Genomic DNA, 24,343 nt, shown 5'->3' with positions numbered 1-24,343 from the left:
AGGTTAGTATAGACGTTATAAATGCACAAACTGCACAAAATATTTTATTAGGTTATGCTATGTTCTACTGCGATTAGATGAAAAAGCGAGGGCCTACTTGTTCTTCGACAGTTAATTTAATTAGTAGGTCATTTGGGTAAATTTCACACTTTTTTTTTCGAATCACTAAAGATTGGAAGTCAATTGATTTTACATTCGTTAAGCAGGGATGGAATTTTTGTCGCCTGCAAGCATGTTCGTTGCAAGAAATTTGTGAGAGAGAAATGTAAAACATTCCCTCATCAACATTTTAAAATATTTTTCTCTATTACGAATATGTTTTGGGATTCAGAAACTTTTGTATTACTGTTTTATTAGTACATTCCTAGCTTGACGGGCTCCCAGGACACGTCACAATGCTGCCGATGGGGGGAATATGACGAATGAATAGATCAATTTGTGCATTTATTCAGTTTAATTTGTCCTACAATAATCATCACACTGGATAAAATAATTCAGTTTGAGTTGTTCGTTGATTTCTGAGAATAATCTCTAATTTCATGTTGACATTTGAATTTTGCATGCTCAATCCAAAGACGCCATCGCCGAACTTCGACAGTGCGACGGAACATTTCGCGACAAATCGCATAGGGCGCGAATTTCAAAATACGATTTTTAAAACCTTTTTACAGTAAATGAGCGCGATGCAACCATTTGAAAAAAATACTGGCTGATAGCCCTCTTCGAGCTCCACAAAGGCATAGTTGTGGAGCAATGGCATGAACTCCCTAATTTTGATTACATCGATACTTAGCATTCGCGAAAATCCAAATGCAACTCAGCTGAAACTTCGGACCCGCTTCTTACCCAATTGCATATCGACATGCTGCCGCAGCAACCCCAATCAAACAGGATATTTCACAACACTGTTAAGATTTATACAGGCTACTTTACAAATTAATTATAATAATATAGCTGCTTCAGTAATAACTCAGGTATATTTATATTTTTAAAATTTAATATAAATTACATATTTTTCATTAACTAAGTAATTACCGTAGCAGTTATTTATAGACCATTTGTATCACTAAAACGTACACTTATTAAAAACCAAACGTTATTTGTTAGCCTTAAAATACATTAATGTACATTAAAATGGCCTTGTGAATATTTTTTTTCGGTAGTAAATGACCTGAAAATTCGGAAAACGTAAACAATGATAAATAACTGACACATTTGTTTTATCGCTTATGTAGTAAGTATACGAGTGGCGGCTCGTGAAGTTTTCTTGAAAGGAGGCTCAAATTTGAAAAGCACTGCTTTTTATATCTTTCATTATCTGATTAATTTTTTTTCATGCCCACGAAAAGAACACTCCTGCGTTGATAGATAAATAAACTATTGCATCGATTAGTCTTTTCAAAATTGCCCTATTTTCACCAACTTTCTCGTTATAGTTCTCAATATCCCTCTTATGAGCGGAATCTAAAGTAGTAGATGTGATTTTTCATGCCTTTCTATAGCTCTTAACAAATTTTGTATATTATTATAGCCTGTTTTATCCCAAACGGAAGATTTATCACTTGTGAATAATACACAATTCCAACAGTATAATTTGTTTCTTAAAACCGAAAACGTTAACTATTTGGTTTTATTATAATTATTTTCATGAAATGCTCTGTTTTGCTTTCTACCTGTCATTACCATTAATGGGAGTGGTGGTGTTGGTCTCCCCTTTTGTTTTATAGTTATATTTTTATCACAATCAAAGCTACTAAATTAATTTTTTAATAGATAATTTACGTATCTGCACATGAGACTGAATTATTTTCGTTGCTCATTCTCATTAAGTATGAGTAATATTAATATGCCGATAATACCAACTGTTTTTAACAATCAGAAATAAAATGCAAATAAATGATACAAAAAAACACCTTAGGCTTTACGTAGGTACTACACCACTCACCACTGAATAAGGAGCAGGCGAAACCACCTGAATGTTTTTCCTATTTACACCCGATGGCGCCAATTAATAAGAAAGAGATAAAATTATCTGTGCGACTTAATCTGAAAAGAGATGAACTAGCCGGAGGCTAGCGGTCTGAAGCGGCACCCCGATCAACATTTTAGCCAATCCAGTACAGAATGACGATGCGTCAAGGTCTACGGTCTCAATAGCAAGATGCATTCTCGGCGGAGGCTAGCTTCTACCGCTGAAGCCAAACGCGGAGTGGTCTGAATTATGATTGTAAGGGCGCAAATATATTTTTTTTTTTGACATTTTAACCTGATATATGATGAAAGTAAATTAAATCAAACAAAATATTCTGAAAAGTAACAAATGTCTACAACAATACAAATTCTTTCATCGAAAAAATTAGAGGAAGCTCAGCTCCAAAAAACAAAGGAGGGTCAGCCTCCCCTGCCTCCACTGAGGAGCCGCCACTGAAGTATACCTACATTGTTAAAAATTAAAATTAAATTGATTACATTCAGGGGGCTCACTTGGGACGTCTATTATCCCTAATATTAATTAATTTAACTACTTTGTAAAAACGACTGTCACAACCGACGTTGTCCGTCAGATTTGGAGAGATACTTCTAAAATTACCACAGCCTATGATTGAGAGCAGAAAAAGGTATGAAAAAGTGAATTACATTGCCCCTACTTCAATTTAATTTCAGTAAATTTTTAATAAATTTTTACTATTTCTTAAGACCACGCATTAATCATATATCCAAGATTACTTCGACAGAACTTCCCTCGCCCCTAAAGTACAGCTTATCAAATCCAACTCTTTCGAAAAATTAAAAGATTTGATTATGCGAATTTTATTGTTTTTTATGGCAACCATTATAAGCTAAAATAAAAATATGTATCTAATGTTTGAGTAAAGGTAAAGAAACGTGCTAACCGCTTGTTACAAGTGAGTTTTTTTATTACAAAATTTTGTCTTGAAGTCATCCACATTTTTGCAAGAACGCATGTATGAGTTTGAATAGATGGATTGTAATACTAATAAGTAATAAAAGTATTGTATTATTGTTATTCTTGAATACTGATTTATAGTCAATAAAATAACGAAACAATTTAATCACGTCTGCCGTATGTAATAATAGAGGTGCGACTGAAGATTGAATTGAAAATCATTTATGGTACTTGTAATTTAAGGTAAATAGCGATCAACTTGTAGTGAAAGTGAAACAGAAACTAAACTAAAAGATGTTTTCTACGAACTGCCGACGGATTTTCGATGTTGTAATTCACATTTGGTTAAGTATAACTTGTTTAGATCTAGGGGAGGCTCAGTATTCCCTAGCCTCCCTCTAGCTACGGTCTTGTCTAGAGGTTACGAAATGTCCAGAAAATATGAAAGTACCAAATTACCCGATGGACTTCATTACTGTACGTCCTTAGGTTATCCTCGATAAGAAAAAAAAACTTGAAAGTGTTTATGTTTATACATCGGAAGAATGTCACGTACAAATTAGTTTGATTTGAATGAGTTCGTCCCCTCAAAATAGAGAATCAAAACTATGTTCTGAATATCATTACATATTATAAATCTTACTAAATAAAGACGTTTGTACTTTCACATTTTCTAACTCGTTCTTAATTTAATCAATAAATAGCTATTAAAATAACTAGGTGTTTTATAGGTGCTTTAAAGGACGCGGTCCCAGTTTAAATCCGAGCGACCGAAGGGAGCGAGGTTTTAATGGGACCGAGTCCTTTCAACTATAAAACACCGTGTTATCTTCAATATTTTTTCTAACACTGAAGCTTTTTTGATCCGAAATCGTCTGTTATTAATATTTTATCGGGAGATTTTTAGTGAGGCAAAATGTTTCTTGAGGCTGCCGTGGGTAGTAGTCATGGTAATAGTATCAACAAATTTTGAAAAAAAATTTTGTTCGTCAAAATGTGTGAACGCCTTTCAATCGGAATACTTATCAGAAAAAGCCAATGAATTACACACCAAATTATTACCCGCAAAATCAAAAAACGCTTATGAGAAGGTGTACGTGGCTTTTAATCAGTGGACGTCAGAAAAAGGTGTAAAAGAAGTGACGGAAGACGTTATTCGGACTTTCCTTGATGCAAGCGTAAGTACCAGTTTTAGGCTGGGTTTATGCTCATCTATCATATATCACCTATACATTTAGCATTTTTAAATTTTTTAAACAGTAGTAGCGACGATTCCAATGTAGAGGTCAGCAACCAGATTAGATGTACAAAGCTGGATTCCGCCTTCGAAAGTAGCAGAGACAACCAACATCAACAACAAGAATTCACCCTTCAAGAGTAATGGAAATTTATATTTTAATAATTGTAGTTTTGTATTCAATAAATAAATGTTACGAAAAATGAAGCAGCGTACTTTAAATAGTATAAAGGACGTTACCATTGACGACGTACTTTATAAAGAACAGTGGATTTATAGATACCTTATTGGTCGAGCTTAAATGAATCTTAGAAGCGATTTAAAATGTCAGTTTTAGAAAAAAATATTAATGCAATGATGAATCACAAGTAAAAACTCATCATATTTTTCACATTTTGGGTAGAGTTTATTCGGCAAAATTTTAAGATGACGTCATCAATTTTTTTGGGGAAATAAATAGATTTATTTTGATTAACCATTTACCATGCTTATAATGACTTTAAAATGTCTGCAAGATTTCAAAGCATTCGGTTTTGTAATTAATGATTTATTCAGTAAAATAAACTAACTGATTTATTAATTTTTTGAGTCACCCTGTATAAGACTCATCATATTTTCTACATTTTAGATAAGTTAAGACCTAAGGAGACAAACTCTCGTAAATCTTACACAGGACATGCTTGCAGAAGGACGTCGGCGACTTTATTGGCAAATACTGGAGTTAATGTTATAACACTTATTACACGTCACGGTGGCTGGAAGTTATAGTATAATAAAATACTATAATATGATTCATTTATTTAAAATGTACAAAACATCAACAAAATTAAACATTCTGATACAACAATACATATATATTCGGCAACAAAAAGTCTATTTGCGGGTCGTCTGGAGTCGCTGAAGGATATGTAGCAGATTCTTTATCAACTAAGATAGAGTTTGCTGAGAATAGTTTACATACTAACAGCAGCAGTGCCAGTTATGTTCCTTCTAACTCGTTTGTGGTTGAAGAAACAGAAATACGAGAAGACAGGTCTACTGTAATTTCTTCCAACTCAAATTCTATTGCCTTAAAAACAGATGACAAATGTTTATAATTAAATTCTTTAGAAAAAGTTACCACTGATTACTTATTGAATTCGTGCTGAAAGTAACATAACAGCGCAGTTATTTTTTATTTCTACGGAAGCGATCCCTATTGTTGTATATTCGATTTACAAATTGTGTCAATAATGACAGTAAATACAATAACAAATCGATTGTAGAAACTTTTAAAAGGAACCATAAATAATAGTTTAATACATGCATGCGATAATTTTATTTATTCTGTTACTTTACTGTCTTAACGGGTCATCGCGTTTATCCCCACGGAATATGTAACTATATGGGAACCTTGAAGAGGTTTAAGTGTGTCTTAGTAGTTTTATTACATAATTGTAAGTAAGGTCATAATAGCAACAAATGCTTAACCATTGCATCTGTATTGTTATGCACTAAGTATTAAGCCTTCATAATCAAAATAATGAACCGGGCATAGCGTTTAAAGCACATCAGTGAATTTAATTATGAGGTGCTTAATATCCATGTATTTTTTAATTATCCGCAATATCACTACCCTGTCGTCAAGTTCGTGGACGAATTATGAATGAATTTGAAAATCGAAGAATGAAATATCTACAGATCCATTCCATGGCTCTTCTAACCCCTCGTTAAATACATCTGCAAAACTATCTATATTTACAACATCCGGCTTAGAGGCCGTTAAGTAAAGAACACACCTAATTGGGGGTGCCCATAAATGAAGTCTTGAAAAAACCCGTCTGCATTACTAGAAAGGTCGATATTTATTTAACTGCATAGTGTCAATAACCAACTGTATTAAAATTGTATTAAAATTAAAATTTCCACCAATTACCACCAAAAATGCAGCAAAAATTTTAAAATATGCAATAAATGCAAAAATTAGTTAAATATGCAGAATATGCAAAAATATGCATTTTGCATATTACCCGAGCGTCAATTAATAGAGTGGTAGACTTAAAAAAGAAATTAAGGAGTGCACGTGCATAAAGAACTGAAAATAAAAACAAACTCTAGATAATTTCATATACTCCTAAACGAACTAAATTAATAAACAGAAGAAAGATGGAACAGTTTAAAAAACAAAATAAAGAAGGCACCTCGATAAAGCAGTAGAATAAAGAAAATAGCAAATAATAATATAAAATGAACAGAATGGTAGTCATATGAAATATAAGTAGCGGTGAGAAAAAAAAAGATTTACACATAAGAATAAACTAAAATAATTATGACGGATGTAAACAAGAAGTAAAAGTCAAAAACTGTAATTAAACGTTCGTTAAAATGAAAAGTTCTTCTATGGCGTATTAAAACGAATGAGAAAGCCTAAAACTAATAAAATAGAAAAATGTCAAATATAAAAGGGGGACAACATTACAAAAAAACAAAACATTACGAAAAAATGGAAAGACCATTTTAGAAAATTAAAAGAATATGATAGGGATGATAAAGAATATGGAAATAAAAGTTGAATAAACAGAGAAAAGAGAAAATCACGATAGTATGAAGGAGAAACTACAAAGACAGACTTGAAATTACTGTGGAAATGATTCTATGCAAACCAAAAAGAACATACCAAAAGGCTACAAAGGACTGGAGGCGAATCATTATGCCGATATTTACAAAAGGAGATAGCAAAGAGGTCAATAATTATAGAAGCATAAATTTAACAGGTATATCATGACAAATATATACCAGGCTACTAGAAAAACAAAACTGAAAAAAAAACAGAAATAGCATTGGAAGAAACTCAGAGTGACTTCGGAAGAACCAATGAATTCAACAGGCAGAAAAATTCTTGTAAATTTTATTTTTACTTTATTTATTTATAGAGGAGGTCATGAATACTGGACAAGAATTAATCTGTTGTATCAAAACCTGTACCACAAATTTTGTACGTTTAGGAAATGGACATTCCGAAACCTCTTTTGTTTCATCAGACACTAGAAAGCGATAAGGGCAACTAAAGGCAAACCAAAATATACTATGTGGGATTTTAGAACAGAAAAAAATTATGTCATCCATATGATTCGGTACTGAATTCCAAAAATATAACAGGTATATAAAGTAAAAGAACTTTCGAAAAGAAGAAGAGGGAGGTTCGGAGGTTGTGATAAACTTGGAAAGAATAATTGAGAAAAGTTGCCAAAATAAGAACAATCAGTGGCATGGGCCTCAAGGCTAACACAGAATAGGAAAGAATACAAGAAATTATGGAGAGAAACATATTTCAGTTTCATTGCTCTAGGTAGAAGAAGACGAGGATTAAATTAAAAAAGGGGAAAATGCAAATAATCGGCTTCTATAGTTTCGAGCATGGTTCTCTCTAGGCAGCTTGAAAACAGGATAAACCGAAGCCAATCCTAAAAAAAAAATAAATCTACAAGAGACAAGAATGAAAATTTGTAGCATACAAGCAGCGAAAAATACGAAGTTGATTTCTGTACCATAAACTTTTTCAAGAATAAATCGTTTATTTTTAGGATCAATTATACATAGGTATAGACTTTTTTGGAACACGTATACGTATAGTTAAAAATAGGTTAGATTATTAAAATGCAGATCGAGGAACACCACTAGCTGCATATTCTGAGTATAATTTGGTTAACGATATTTGAGAAAACGTCATCAATTTTTCCGGGAGGATGAATGATCAAGGTTTATATTTGAAAAAATTTTCAATATCTACAATAATCATCTAATACTTCAAATCAACTATTTAAGACAGACCACATATGCAAAAGGAAAAAAATAAGACTAAGGTAGGTATGAAATACAGCCCAATCACTAAATAGAATATTTAACAGGGGCGCCTGGTGCCGGGGCGCACAAGGGCACGTGCCCCCCCGAAAATTGCAACGTCAACAACCACACTGGACATAGTAAAATAGTAATTTTCAAAACTCTTTTTTTTATCTCTCTCCACTTGTATAAAATGTATCAAAACTTACAACCACATACATCTAAAGACGTGTCTTGGATATATGATATGTTATTTCTGATAAAATGCTGATAAAAGCCGGGCACAGAGACCGAGAATCATGGCTGATTTAGATGTTTTGTTTACACCGCTGCCATGGAAACAAAAAACAACTGAACTGCGGACCCATTCCAATTGTGCTCTGCAGGATTGAGTTACTATCGCGGGTTTTAATTTTCATTCTGCGCGAACACGTATGATAAATATTCTTGTATAATCTTCTCGGTAATACAGACATTGGGAAACAATTACACACCGCCTATATTAATAATATTCGGGCACATAACGCAAGGGTCGACAAAGAGTGTTTGAACTTGCTTTAAGTGGACATGACGAAAGTAGAGAATCAACAAAATTCAGGTATATTTTGAGGTCTGATTGATTTTACGGCTGAATTGGCCTCTGCTTTATCAATCATTTGAAAAAAGCAATGGTTTTTAAAGAAACGCCTAAAACTGTTCAAAATGAACTTTTAGATGCCATGAACGTAAAATTTTAACCGAAGGCAAAAAGGTACATGGAGAAATCATTTTTTACTTTTATTGAATGTATTTTTATATTTATTTCCGTCACATAATTTCGTCTACTAATTGGTAATAACAATCTGTTTTATATCTTCATATTTAACTCGTCAATTAAATTGTGTCCCCCCATTTCAAAAGGTCACGAGCCGCCACTGATATTTAGAAGGAATAACATACAAACACTAGACAAATAGTCAGAAATTTGTTAGAACTATATGAGTTTCTGAATGAACTTAAACGTCAGTGCAAAAAACCAATTACACTTTCGAGTTTTTTGAAATTAATGTAACTAGTCCTGTTAATATTCCCAAACTGAATCAAGTGGAGCTTCATTGTCAAGGTAAATAATAATAAGTAATACAAATGCATTAATATAAATTGGCAAATATATAAAAAGGGATTTACACAAGACATTTTTTATGGTGTTTTCGATCGATGGTGTTAACAAATTATTAAAACGTTTTGATTTATCCTTCGCTTTTATATTAAAATGTGACGAAAAATTTTGCGTGCGGCAATTATTTTTCCAGCAAAGGTAGGCTTGCTGGTCGTGCTTGATCAACGGGAGATTTCGTTTTACACTTTCTAATATATGTTATAATTAATCCCAAAATTATAGTTGCAAGAGCTCCCAGCAAGCAGTAGTAGGCATAAGAGATTCGAAAAAAGAAAAATGGTTGATTCGCATTGAAATCATCTCTAAAAAAATATATACAATATATATCACAAGCAAATAAGCAATGGTGATATTACTTACAATTTCCTTGTCGAATTAACAACATTTAGCCCATCGACGTTGTAGCTGTTGCTGGTAAAATTTTCATGAAAAGGATTCGAGTATTTTGAAGTTATGGAAAATGTCTCATGGGTAACATTGCAGCCAGTGACAATGAGTTCCTTAGCGGGATACACGATCACTTGTTTTTGTTTATAATACATTGAAGGAAAATAGATAGCAGATACGAAAATCACACCTCCAATTGTTCCGTAGAAGGCGCTCTAAAAATAAAACTTTTTATATGGATAAAAGATATGGGTATTGGCTTCAGTAACCGTAGAGTCTACTTGTGGGAAGCATATTCCCAAGGTATATAGTCCCAACGACGGTCCATCTATTAATCCTGTAATAGCAACGGCTAAAGGCAGAATTTCACCCAAATACTGAATAACAAAAACCATAGAAGTGCACCAAATTCCCTCAATAATTATAATAACTTTCATAATTGTTACATTGGTTTTGTCAGTAAATGATTTCTTTGAAAAATTTCTGAGAAAGTCGTTATAAATAACACCAGATAACGAATTTAAACTTGACGATAAGGTACTAAAAATACACAAGCAATTTTTTAAGTTAGTAAACATCTTGCTGTAACCTTATTGCAGAACTTAATAGTGCGGCCATAAATAACCCAGAGATACCTGATCTTTTTTTTGCAACTTGTTCTACATAGTAAGCTACAATTTGGTCATTCTTTCCAATCTTTTTGTCCATTACAGGTTCGCAGTTGTAGTAGTTAGCATATATTATTAAACCAACAGAAATAGCACATATGTTAACTATACACCAACACACGCCAGACAGTGAAAGGGACCTACATATTTACACAAAATACAAGATGAACAAAACAAAAATTGTCATACCATCTACAGCGACGAAGGGTTGAAAGACTCATATATTTTTGGACGCTCGATTGAGATAAACAAATGTAAAACAAAGATCGAACTCCAAGACCCACCGTACATATCCAGAACGAGTCTTTTTTTGTTGGGTCTGGGTCGAAACTACAAAATTAATTGTGTTAAAAACAACAATCATTGAAAGAGGATAGTACTCAAAAATATCAAGCCGTTTTCCGGATACTGATTTGTTCCAAACGGATGAAATACCTCCAGCTGAGTTAATTCCTTCGCTACAGACTGTTAAAAAACCGATCATAACTACGACAAATTGAAAAATGTCTGTCCAGATCACTGTTCGTAAACCTCCAACAGCTGTATAAAATACGCATGTACCACATATTAACAAGACTATCAAATGTACACTATTTCCTGTAACTAATATTTTGGTTATAATTCTGTACCTTCATTACGAAAATTTTCACCTACCAACTGACAGTGCTAATGCTGGGGTATAAACGAATACAGGAAGTAACAGATTTTCGAACAAAATGTACATAAAAGAACTCAACAATCTGATTTTACGATTAAACCTTACTTCCAAGTATTCATAAATACTACTATAGTTCAGGGGCGGCTTGTCCTATGAGGCAGGTGAGGCAGTGCCCCACCAATGAATTTTACGCCTTATTAGGATTTTTATTATTTTATACGGACACATTTCGGCCAATAATTTGTGTCTTTTTTCTAAAATTTTAAAAATAAATATAGAAAATTATATTCTTATTTTTATCTCGGTAGGTACTCGTTGCTCCCTTAATTAAACAGCGCGCTTAAACACTCGGCACAACATGTATTTTGTGACGCGAATGAGGCCGACTCGAAGCTTGCCTCTACAGCATATATAGAAATCATGTCGTTAATAGGCAAGCAACCTGCAATACACTTATAAGCGGTATGAGTTGAAAAAAGACAAAATTGAGGCTAGCCTCATTTCCGTGCTTGCAAAAGAGATGGACAACTATATTATTTGCGCGCGGGGAACGTGCGATTGCAATGCAGTCTGCATTCGCAGGAGTATTCAAAATTAGGCCGTTGATTATTTTGCCACAAATCTGTGTGTGTATAAATTGATTCAAAGTTTCGGTAACAGAATTTTGTCTTAAAAGTGCCTACGTTTGCGTGGGTCGCGTTAGTGCTTTGTGCTTGTCATAATTTGATTTCGGTAATCGTTATTTAAGATTACGAGTAAATCGGAATTTTTCTCTACTAACGTTAAATGACAATGGCAGTTCTGTTTTTTCTACTTTCACGTATGATGATAAATTGTATGTAGTTAAGGAATTAAAACCGCCGGTTCCTGATTTGAGTAAATCGTTAATTGATCCATAAAAAAAAATTTAAAATAAATCCGTATTTATATTTTATATTTTTTTCATTTTGTTTTTTGTTATAAATCAAATTAGCTTTATTTTATGTTGTATTTGATCTTTTTCGATATGTTTCCTTTAAAGTTTATTTTAATTTTGTTTTTTGTTAGAAGTTATCTTAGTTTTTTCTGACCACGCTTCCCTTTCCTTTTGTCCTGTCATTCTCATCCTTTCCTTGCAAGACCTCCTTACACCTTCACGTTGGTTCTTTGTGGACAGTTAAATGAGTTTACAAATTTGTTTATTTGACTAAATAGAAAATATTTAAGTAAACTTGATTTATTTATATTTTAGAGCGTTTTGTGCTGTGCCTCATCAATTTTTCAAGTCATGAGCCGCCCCTGCTATAGTTGCCTTTAAACAATACAGGATAATAAACATACATTGCAGCAATAACGAAAAAGACAGCAGCTAAGCATGTGAACACATAGAAAGCTCCATACTTATAAACATCTGCTGGAACTGCAATTAGGGTAATACCAGAAAAGTGACTAAAATAATCTGACGGAGGTGTGTGCAGAAAAAGTAAATGTCGTACCTGACTGTTACCGATAGAGCTATGGGAAAAATTTTCATTTGTTTTCCTCCGGAAAGGTATTCTTTAACACTTGACTGTTTAGTACCAAAACAACCAAAATAAATACCAATCAACACGCTTGTAACAAGGACAAAGAATACCAAAAACTAGTCGTACCAGTAGAACATCGTGTCTTGTTGGGCAAATAGGTTTAAACTTTCTGTTCTGTTTTACTAGTTTTAATAGTTTATTTTAATCAATTTTATAAAAAACAAGTGTAAGTACAAGTGTCATAAAAACTTACATTAAAAATGTTAACGTTGATAAAGTGTGAAATCAACGCAACAATAATTCAAATGTGTTCGGCGAAATGTACGTATCAAAGAACTGTCGTGTGAATACCAAAACGTTAATCATAGTTAAACTAAAAAAAAACATATTTTTTCTGTTTCTGTACTCCAAAATTTGATGATGGTATTTAAAATTTTGCAGTCTTCTGTTCTTGTTTTTTTTTGTAATCGTAGGTTCTTTTTAATCAACATTCCAGAGAATTATGTAGTTTATAGAAAAGTGAGGTTTTACAAGTAGCATTTTTTTATTGTTCACACAGGAATCAAAATAATGACAGACATATAGGTAATACAGGGTAAGTATTAGAATAGCGGTTCTCTAACCAAACTTCAGTGCGGCATAAAATATATAGCTCATATGTAACTGTTTTTATAGATTTATTCTTCTAAAATGTACAGACATAATTACCTAGTAGTTAATTTTCATCTTTACAATATGTAATTTTATTGTCAACTGTGAGCACTAACGGTGAAATATTTGATATGTTCTTAATTTTTGGAGAACGCTTTCAAGAGATGAAATATCACCACATAGTTAACTAACATTCCTGTGAAGATTAAAAAAATTAGGGACCACTTCAAAAAGGAAGAAAAATAATATGGTTGCTTCAACAACAACTCAAATTTCATCCAAGTTATCATTCATTATCTAATTAATTACCATAGCAGTTATTTATTGAACATTTAGGTATATCAGTAAAACGTAAGCTCATAAATATCAAACGTTAGTTCTTAGTATAGATACATTAATGTACATAAAAATCACTTTGTAAATATTTTTTTCGGTAATAAATGGCAGTGAAATTTCTGAAAAGGTAAACAACAATAAATAACTGACACATTTATTTTATTATAAATTTAATATATGCAGAATTACTTACATACGCTATAAAATTCCCCTCAACAACAATTACCCAGTGTGTAGACAAAATACCACCCTCATTACAAATACCGAATGACTACTAATGTTTGTGATTTTTTTGTCAGGTTGGTAACAAATCTAAAATTTGATGACGTCAAATCCTAATTTTAGACACCAGTTCAGTAGCTACTATCTTATCATTGGACAACTGTAAACTAACATGTCACCACTGTTGCCAAGAATTCAAAATTACCAACCCAAAAATTTACTTCAATCATTAATAAACACTCGGTACTTTAATATTAAAAATATTCACTGCCTTAAATCTAAACTTATTTTTACACCATTTGCTGACTTCAACACTGACTCTGCGGCCAACACCAAAGTGTGTCGTGGAGTGGCAGGCTTTAACTTAAATTTCCGAAGGATTTTCGAAATGGTGCATTTCATTTCCAACATCGCGAACTTTTGACCTACAAAAATACGAGTGATACAATTTTTGATATATTTTGAAGTATATAAATGTGAATTTCAACTTTAATTATATGGAAAATACAAAGTGTGAACTTACTGGCAACAATGTTTTTGACAGATTAACCTTACATTGAAAACAACTTAACCTAACCTGATGTATTTCATTTTTGATTACGGATCTTTGCATATACAAGTTTGGTAGCCAACCAAATTACTAGATTTACGTGGCCTACATTTGTCTAAAAACATCCTAAACTGTACATAGCTCTGACGAATGTTACTTAACAACCAAGATACCTTTGCAATCAGTAACTCACAATTCATTTTAATAGAATTTTCAATCAATTTCATCTCGAAAACAAAAAGACTTTTATTAAAACTTTTTCTTGTTACCGCCATCTACCTTTTGAAACCAGTTTCCGATTTTTCTTTGAGCGTGTAATTGTAAAACACCCTGTATACTTGTTTTAATAATGTTACTTACTTATTTGCATTTTTATTTGTTTTGCTTTCTGGCATCATGAATGTTTATTGTGTGTTTTTTATTTTTCTTTTGTCAACATTGTTGCATTTTATTATGTTATGAAAATATATATGTCTAGAGTATGTAGACCTTGCATATGTTATAGATCTGTTGCTTACCAATACAGTTCCTAGGTCCTGCACTAAATGGTATATAGGCATAAGGCAATTTTCCATCAATATCCGCAAATCTGTCAGGATTAAACATTTCAGGGTTTTTAAAATACTTGGAATTCCTGTGAATGCCGTAGGCAAATATTAACAATGTGACTCCTCTAGGAAAGGTAGTACCATCTGCGGAAAAGAAAAAGATACCTATTTACGCAATTCTTTATAACAACTGCCTAAAATCATCATACCATATTTTAATTCGTCACATAGGTTTCTGGAATACACAGGCACCGATGGATACAATCTCAAACTTTCTTTAATGACGAGCTCCAAATATTTCATGTTTTGTAAATCGTCATACGTAGTAGTAGAGTCGTGTTTACAATTAAATATTTTCTGTTGTTCGTTAAATACCTTTTCCTAAAACAGAACAGACTAAATAATATAGAAATAAAAATGTATTAACCAGCAATTGTTAAAATTTGTTTTATGAAGCAATTATTTTATTCACTATTACCTGGATGCTTTCATGACTTGCTAAACAAAACAATGTAAAGCTTATTGCTGATGCTGTAGTGTCGTGTCCCTATAATTATATATTTTTTTATTTGCCAAATATGTATCGTTAATTACTTGCTTCAAACATAAAAGTATCTACTTCTTCTCTTATTTCTTCCTGAGTTAGAGGTCTTCCATCCACTCGTGCGTTCAAAAGTATATCCAAAAAAGATTTTCGGTTCTTAATATCACAGTCATCATCCTGGGTCGCACTGGCTTCTTTATTTTGCAACTTTTGTAATTTTTGTTTAATAACAGTGTAAGATTTATCGTGTAAAATGTTCAAAGCTTTTCTTTGTGTGTAATAGTTTCTGGTCAAAGGATATAAGAAATCGTACATCTGCAATGGAGAGAAAGCTCTTTCGATAATAATGCGTGTCATAGCTTTAACGCTTTGGACATATTCAGACTGGTCATCATCTTGAGCGTTTATGGTCACTCCCATTGTACTTTCTGACAAGTGATTTAAAAAATGTCAATTAGTTTGATACTCAGCTTGCATTGAAATATTTATCGCAAATTATGTCCAAAGTACATAACGTTACGTAGTGATAAACATCAACAGCCGTATTTCCAGTTTCTGTTTGTAATTTTTCCACTAACTTTGTACTACATGTTTCAAATACTCCAATAGACTCCTTTAAAATTTGGAAATGAAACGCCCACGTTAAAAGTTTCCTATGTTTTTTCCATTTTGTCCCTATGAAATTAGTAACTGAAGTATTTACATAAAAAAAATAGAGGATGATACCATCACTAGTCAGCAAACCGGTTCCTAACCAAGGTCTTAAGAAATCATAACTCTGGGATTTAGTTAACAGTTTCATACTACTCAAAATATATTCAACAAATTTGTAGTCAGATACTATTACGAAATTACGTATTGGACCGATTTGTATTTTGTATATTTCTCCATACTTTTTCTCATACTTGTGTAAGGTGTGTAATAGTTCTAAAATAAAAATCTTTTACCTTGTGTAACATAACAGATAGATACGCATTTACTTGTTGTCGAACCGAATTCTAACGCATTACCTACAATCGGGAGCGGTAGTGGTCCTGGAATATTTTTGTAATATTTTTTATTTTTGTTAAACTGACGAGCTAACCACAGCACTAACACTACAATGCACATAGCTGTAATTATGGCAACGAATGTGGTCATTGCTTAAATGGAATCAAAATTTAAGAAAAATACAACGAACTGCTGAAAAATTGCCCGCAATGTGAATACGACACGTATGTCATGCGGAGAATAAAAACTTCTATTAAGGTAGGTATGGACATCGACTCTAGACTACCAATGTTATAAATTTTCCAGTTCAACTAAGTATATGCGAGTCCAATCTACCATGCTAATTCTTTCCCAGCGAAGTAACACATAAGTGTAAAGAGCGGATTTTATGCTAAAAAACGCCCAAATAAGTCCTAAAATAAGCGATAAGGACGGGGGATTTAGGCCCGAAAAATGGCAAAATATGCGCTTTAGGCAAGTTTTGGGAAAAATAAATTTTACGCAACGTCTGGTTTTCTTGAAGATCCACATTTATTTTATTATTTTATATTATTATTATTAGTGTTTGCGATCGGGCAGAGGCCGAAGCCTGTTATACCCGCGCTTTGAATGGAATGATCGTAATTAAATTATGGAGTTACAGTGGGTTTAAGATCGATGTGCGTCATACCTTATTTTAAACTCTTTTGTTGATTGCGAATCAATAACGCTTTCAGGCAACAAATTCCAAAGTGCAAAAACTCTACTGACTAAAAAGTACTGTCTGGGAGTTGTAAGGAAGTTATCTTTAGGCAACTTCAGACAATGCCCGTTGGTAGTTGAGGTTGTTATTAAGTCGCCTCTTATACGTCTTTCTGGCAAACTCGTTAACCTCATCAGTGCAAGTCTGTTAGGGTATTGCCGACGAACTCTGCCGAACGAGATTCTCGTTGCTTTACGCTGAACTGACTCCAACAATGCAATATACCTCGGTAAAACAGACGCCCATATAGTGTTGGCGAACTCCAATATGGGTTCACAACCGTTTTATACAACTTACCATACAGAATAGGACTAGCTTTGGAGAAGCCTTTACTGAGAAGGAATAACATTGTGTTAACTTTTTTAACATCTGACACGACCAAGATAGATTATACGTTACTAAAATGCCTAGATTTCTGGAACAATCCGATTTGTCCAATACTTTGCCAGTAATATAATAGGCAGTTTAGGGTTTTTACCACCTAGATAAAGAGCGTTACACTTGTCCTTGTTAAGAGGAAACAACCAGTCCCGGGACCATTTCAATATGTCACTAAGATCTTCCATGAGATTCATACTATTACTACTTATGTTAGGTATACAACTTTATGTCGTTTGCATACATAACAAACGACGACTTTATAACATTTTTCAAATCATCAGTATAAACTAAGAAAAACAGAGGACCCAGAACTGAACCCTGTGGAACTCCACGTAATACCTGCACCCGCTGACGCAGAGACTTTCCCACTTTAACTTGGAATGTGCGGTTTAAAAGAAATCCCTCAATCCATGCTAACAGATTACCTCTTATGCCGAGGTGTCTCAGTTTCAACAGAAAACGATATCGTGAAACTCTGTCCAAGGCCTTAGAGAAGTCAAGATATAAAACATTGATTGTGTTTCCCACATCCAGTCCTTTAGTTCACTCGGACAAGCAACAAAGAAGATTTGTCTGTATAGATGTCCCTGGCAGAAATCTATATTTCTCCGATGGGATTAAACAATTATCCAACAGAAATTTAATCATTTGATCGTAAATTACTGACTTCATAACTTTGACAACAATTGAAGTGGTCTGTAATTGCTTGCATCAAGTTTGTCCCCATTCTTGAAAATGGGTCGAACGATGGGCGTACGCCAATCCAGTGCCAAATAAAGCGATGATTGCTACTGAGAACTTCTGCACATTTTTCCTTAAAAACTAATGGTGAAATTTGATCAGGACCTGACTTTTTGAACTTTCGTCATAGGGTACGTTTTTTCTAACTAATTGTAAAGTTCTACCGTTAATCTAAGGTTTCCTGGCAGAAAATTTTTGACACTAATCGTTACGGTATTACGTTCAATGGTATCATACAAAATATTTTTAAAGACATTCCAGTTTTTGGAATGTTACTTAATAAGAGCTGACAATCTGTTTTGGCCAGATCTTGACCTATTGCTTTATAATCACTACTTGCCCTCTTAATTGAGACAGTCCTCTTATAAGGAATGAAGCAAATTTACAGGTTAACCTTCAGCATTATATGATCTGAAATACCAATTAGACTAGCATATTCTAAGTTAGTGAGAGAATTATCATCGGAAGAAATGACAAGATCAAGAGTGGAAGGAGTTTGGTTGACACGATATCTAGTAGGCTGTGATACATATTGGTGGAAATGACTGTTAATAAGTAAATCCACTAAAAGTTGTGAGGAAGGATTATTAGGTCGCGAAGGGTCTACAGGGCATGATATGTTAGGCATATTGAAAAAATAAATACGTACCCCAACACCTTTTTTTCGTACACGATCTTTCCGAAACAGTGTATAACCTCTTAGAGCCACTAACCCTTCCTTGAGAAAGGCACAAAATTCATTATATGTATTGTTTAAATTGAGCTGAGATCTATTGGTTTATTTTATGGTTCAATTAATGGTCAGGGAGCCGATCATCTTGAAAATTATCCCGGGTGTTAACAAGAGTCTTCGTGATCCTTCTCTGCATTTTTCGACATTTATTTTTGATGCTTTTGTGTTCGACAACTCCGTATATGTCATATAATAAATTAATTACACCCTCCGTATCGTTAGTATATGTTCGTATTAGGTCTAGAATATCAGGTGTACCCTTGGGTTTCCCCAAAAATTCAACAATCTGTTCAAAGCCTAAAGGGTACCCGTCAGTGTTACTAATTAAATTTTGTGGGAGTTAAACTGTCAGTAGACTCACCTTGCTTACGTTTCTTTAAGTTAGTGTTAGAAAGACTACTACAAGTTGAGAGATCCATTTCGTTGGACTCAGAATAGTCATCTTCAACCTCAACAGAGGCTCGTTACCCTGTAAGAGATGGGTGTACAACCGCAGGAGTCTGAACAGCCTTTGGACAACCACTCGCATAGTGGCCGACGGTCTTACATTTGAAACAAACGTCACCATACGTAAAAAAAATACGATAATTGGTGTTATCAAACTTTAAAACTTTGGACGAGGGTAAGCTCAATAGCATCATCTGTTTGTATGTACACCTCACGACGAAAACTGAGAACATGAGCATATTTCGCATTTTGTACACTGGCCCTGATCAACGAATTTGTGAAACTGTTTAAGTCCAAACTACTTGATGAAGTTTTCAAGAACTTGGTGAGGAATGAACGGGCAGACATTGGAGATAATAATACGACGCGCTGGGTTTATTAATCGGCGCACATTAACTATCTTATTCTTAATAGTAAGTGACGAGTGTTACATATAATCAGTGATCCTAATCTTCGTTAAAATTTATATGACAAATGAGATGTTTTTCTAAATTTTCGACAGAAAAATGTTTTCTTTTTTATAACTAAAAAAACATCTCCCAATACCACACGATCTTAAATAAGGAGAATACTTGAAATTAGAAATATCAGTGGGTTTAATTTTTAGGTACAGCTGTTAAGACAACTAGGTATTTTATAGGTACTTTAAAGGGGTAGATCCTAGTTTAAATCCGAGCGACCGAAGGTTTTGATGGGGCCTAGTTCTTTCAACTATAAAACACCGTGTTATCTTCAAAATGTTTTCTAACACTGAAGCTTATTTTATCCGAAATCGTCTATTATTAACATATTTTATCAGGAGATATTTAGTGAGGCAAAATGTTTCTTAAGGCTGCGCACAAAATTTTTGGCCCCCAAATCAAAAAACCCTTATGAGAAGGTGTACGTGGCTTTTAAACGATGGACGTGAGAAAAGGGTATTATTCTGGGTTTATGCTCATCTATCATTTATCATCTAAGATTTTTTAGCATTTTTAAAATGTATTTTACAGTCCCAAAAATTGTGTCCAGCATCGTTATGGCCAGAATATTCCATGTTGAAGGCAACTTTAAAAACGAAATTTAGCATCGACATAGAAAAGTTCCGTTTAGTAGTTTCTTGGTAACTTTTTAATCAAAATATATCTGTTTATCAACCCCAAAAAAATTGATTACGTCATCTCAAAATTTTGCCGAATAAATCCCACCTAAAATGTACACAATAAGATCAGTCTATACTTGTAGCTTAAAATTGCATTCATAATTTTAAATTTGCTTATACAGGGTGACTTGAAATATATAAACATAATTGTTCCATATTATAAATTGACAACTTCACAAAAATAGATTTTTAGAGAGATGGATAAAGTTTTGATATATTATTAAAACGCTTTGATTTATCGTTTGTTTATTGATCAAAATATAACGAAAAATTTTGTGTGTACTAATTATTTTACCAGCAACGGTAGGTTTGCTGGTCGTGCGTGATCATCGCGTGATTTTGTTTTACACTTTCTAATATATGTTATAATTAATCCCAAAATTATAGTTACGAGAGCTCCCACCAAACAGTAGTAGGCATAAGAAATTCGAAAAAAGAAAAATGGTTGATTCGCACTGAATTCATCCCTAAAAATATAAACAGGTAATACAAATAAATAAGTAATGGTGATGTTATATTTACAATTTCGTTGTCGAATTAACAACATCCAGCCCATCGACATTGTAACTGTTGCTGGAAAAATTTTTATGAAAAGAACTCGAATATTTGGAAGGCATGGAAAATGTGTCATCGGTAACATTGCAGCCACTGACTCTGAGTTCCTTAGCGGGATATACGAACACTTGTTTTTGTTTATAATATATAGAGGGAAAATAGATTGCAGATACAAAAATCACACCTCCAATTGTCCCGTAGAAGGCGCTCTAAAAATAAAAGTTTTTCAACCCGATAATAAATACGTACAGAATTCAGTAACCGTGGAGTCTACTTGTGGAAAGCATATTCCCAAAATATATAATCCCAACGATGGTCCATCTATTAATCCTGTAATAGCAACGGCTAAAGGCAGAATTTCACCCAAGTACTGAATAACAAAAACCATAGAAGTGCACCAAATTCCCTCGATAATTATAATAACTTTCATAATTGTTACATTTGTTCTCTCAGTAAATGATTTTTTTGAAAAGTTTCTGACAAAGTCGTTATAAATAACACCCGATAACGAATTTAAACTTGACGATAAGGTACTAAAAATACAGGAATAATTTTTTAAGTCAATAAACATCTTGTTATAACCTTATTGCGGAACTCAGTAGTGCAGCCATAAATAACCCAGAGATACCTGAAATTTTGTTTGCAACTTGTTCTACATAGTAAGCTACAATTTGGTCATTCTTTGTAATCTTTTTGTCCATTACAGGATCGCAGTTGTAGTAGTTAGCATATATTATTAAACCAACAGAAATTGCACATATGTTAACTACACACCAACACAGGCCAGACAGTGAAAGGGACCTACACATTTACAAAAAATACAACATGGACAAAACAAAAATTGCCATACCATCTACAGCGACGAAGGGTTGAAAGACTCTTAAATTTTTGGACACTCGATTGAGATAAACATATGTAAAACAAAGATCGAACTGCAAGACCCACTGTACATATCCAGAACGAGTCTTTTTTTGTGGGGTCTGGGTCGAAACTACAAAATTATTTGTTAAAAAAAAGCAATCATGGTAGGAGAACAGTACTCAAAAATATCAAGTCGTTTTCCGGATACTGATTTATTCCAAACTGATAAAATACCTCCCGCTGAGATAATTCCTTCGCCACAAACTGTTAAAAAAGCGACCATAACTACGACAAATTGAAAAATGTCTGTCCAAATTACTGTTCGTAAACCTCCAACAGCTGTATAAAACACGCATGTACCACATATTAACAAGACTATCAACTGTACACTAATTCCTGTAACTAATATTTTGGTTATAATTCTGTACCTTCATTACGAAATTTTTCACCTACCAACTGACAGTGCTAGTGCTGGAGTATAAACGATTACAGGAAGCAGAAGATTTTCGTACAAAATGTACAAAAAAGAACTAAGCAATCTGATTTTACGATTAAACCTTACTTCCAAGTATTCATAAATACTATTATAGTCGCCTTTAAACAATACAGGGTAATAAACATACATAGCAGCAATAACCAAAAGAACAGCAGATAAGCATGTGAACACATAGAATGCTCCATACTTGTAAACATCTGCTGGAACTGCAATTAGAGTAATTCCAGAAAAGTGACTAAAACAATGTAATGTAAGTGTGAGCAGAAAAAGTGAATGTCGTACCTGACTGTTACCGACAGAGCTATGGGAAAAACTTTCATTTGTTTTCCTGCGGAAAGGTACTCTTTAACAGTTGACTGTTTAGTTCCAAAACAACCAAAATAAATACCAATCAACACGCTTGTAACAAGTACAAAGAATACCAGAAAATAGTCGTACCAGTAGAACATCGTGTCTTGTTTGGCAAATAGACTTAAACTTTCTGTTCTGTTTTACTAGTTTGAATAGTGTATTTTAATAAATTTGATAAACAACAAGTGTAAGTACAAGTGTCATAAAAAATTACAATAAAAATGTTATCGTTGACAAAGTATGAACTCAACGCGACAATAATTCAAATGCGTTCTGTGAAGTTTATGCCTCAACGAACTGGAGTGTGGACACCAAGACGTTAATCATAGTTAGATTAAAAAACCATATTTTTCTGTTTCTCTACTCCAAAATTTGATGATGGTACGTATATATTTACAATTTCGCTGAGAAAACTGTCGTCGGTTTTTGTTTTCTTTGTAATCGTAGTTTCGTTTAATTCGAAATTTCAGAGAATTATTCAGTAGTTAGAGAAAAATGATGTTTTACAAGTAATATTTTTTTTGTTCACACATGAATCAATATAATGACGGATATATACCTAGGTTATACACGGTAAGTATTGGAATAATGGAACCCTAAGCAAATTTCAGTACAGGATAAAATATATTATTATTATTGTACATTGGCTAACAGGTTTTTTAAAACCCAATTACAAGCCAAGTTAAAACATGTATATTGATTTCATCAGTTTAAGCACAATTGCAGCTATACTACTGCAAGTCCCAGTTAGGTGAGCTCAGATAATAATTATAAAATACAATAAGTACCATTATGTACACTCTTAAAATGTAATGAAACCATGAATAATTTTCTATTAGGTACCAGTGTTGGTGTTTAACCTCTTTGTGTTGTCATTTATGAAAACATCTTTTTAATTGATTCAGCTTGCAGTTAAAAATATCAACATCTTTCTCAACGCTGCAGTAGCTTAGTATCATCTGATTTAGAGGCGAAAACATAAGCATATTAGTTCTAGCACGAAGTGGCTGAAAAATATGATGATACCGGCAGTTGATTCTAGGTGTATGTAGAGAAATTTGATTCAAAATATATTTACATTCAACTATATTTTGTATTATTTTAAATAAAATTACCGATGCTTGCATGGATCTTCTGATAGAAAGACTTTGTAAAGCGAAACGAGATAGTAGCAGGTCCTGTGGAAAGTTACGAATAGGATAAAAACCATCTACGAAGAATGCACAAAACTTCAAAAAGCGTCTTTGAATCTTTTCAAGATCTGAACAATATATTTTATAGCATGGAGACCAGATTGTAGATGCATATTCAATTTTACTGCGAACAAAGGCGATATAGAGTGTCATGATTGTGGAGGTGTCATTAAATGATTTGGAGTTACGAATAACGAAACCTAGATATTTATACGCATCATCTGAAATTTTTCTTATATGACATGAAAACGATAATTTAGCGTCAAATGTTACCCCAAGATCATTGACGACATTAGGTCTATTCAAGATAACATCATCTATGCTATAGTGATAATTTACTTTGTATTCATTTCTAGTAAATGACATAACATAACACTTAGTTTTATTAATATTCAAATGGTTTAGGGTACTCCAATTTAATATATTTTGTAAGTTCTGCTGTAACATTGAACAATCAGATGTATTTTTTATTTCATGGTAAATCTTAAGGTCATCAGCATACAACAGATGTTTAGTA

At 33.1% G+C, this 24,343-nt stretch overlaps 3 protein-coding genes across 3 annotated transcripts; all 3 read right to left on the bottom strand.

The window, feature by feature from the left end:
- Window positions 1-9,156: 9,156 nt before the first annotated feature.
- LOC135129905 (sodium-coupled monocarboxylate transporter 2-like) lies at window positions 9,157-10,665 on the bottom strand. The gene is made up of 7 exons (XM_064057172.1): window positions 10,562-10,665; window positions 10,371-10,511; window positions 10,103-10,321; window positions 9,960-10,053; window positions 9,783-9,890; window positions 9,487-9,728; window positions 9,157-9,428 (listed from the first exon to the last, which is right to left on the bottom strand). The coding sequence occupies exons 1-7, from the start codon at window positions 10,663-10,665 to the stop codon at window positions 9,248-9,250; spliced, it is 1,089 nt and encodes a 362-aa protein (XP_063913242.1). The 3' UTR covers window positions 9,157-9,247.
- A 3,106-nt stretch (window positions 10,666-13,771) lies between these two features.
- On the bottom strand, window positions 13,772-17,502 carry LOC135129904 (cytochrome P450 4C1-like). The gene is made up of 12 exons (XM_064057171.1): window positions 17,406-17,502; window positions 17,153-17,296; window positions 16,856-17,039; window positions 16,376-16,467; window positions 16,176-16,307; window positions 15,922-16,122; window positions 15,686-15,870; window positions 15,250-15,624; window positions 15,130-15,198; window positions 14,861-15,032; window positions 14,622-14,795; window positions 13,772-13,978 (listed from the first exon to the last, which is right to left on the bottom strand). The coding sequence occupies exons 1-12, from the start codon at window positions 17,500-17,502 to the stop codon at window positions 13,818-13,820; spliced, it is 1,986 nt and encodes a 661-aa protein (XP_063913241.1). The 3' UTR covers window positions 13,772-13,817.
- A 1,744-nt stretch (window positions 17,503-19,246) lies between these two features.
- On the bottom strand, window positions 19,247-22,731 carry LOC135129903 (sodium-coupled monocarboxylate transporter 1-like). Its single transcript, XM_064057170.1, has 8 exons — window positions 22,565-22,731; window positions 22,240-22,517; window positions 22,106-22,182; window positions 21,966-22,050; window positions 21,776-21,916; window positions 21,573-21,691; window positions 21,175-21,295; window positions 19,247-19,491 (listed from the first exon to the last, which is right to left on the bottom strand). Exons 1-8 carry the CDS (start codon window positions 22,729-22,731, stop codon window positions 19,247-19,249), a joined length of 1,233 nt encoding a protein of 410 aa, XP_063913240.1.
- Window positions 22,732-24,343: the final 1,612 nt, after the last annotated feature.

The sequence above is a fragment of the Zophobas morio genome, unplaced genomic scaffold (genome assembly GCF_036711695.1).
Source record: "Zophobas morio isolate AGI-343-1 ecotype UQ-CSIRO unplaced genomic scaffold, CSIRO_AGI_Zmor_V1 ptg000017l, whole genome shotgun sequence".
Lineage (NCBI taxonomy): Eukaryota > Metazoa > Arthropoda > Insecta > Coleoptera > Tenebrionidae > Zophobas > Zophobas morio.
The sequence above is the reverse complement of the archived record's forward strand: the minus strand, read 5'-3'. Positions and strand labels throughout refer to the sequence as shown.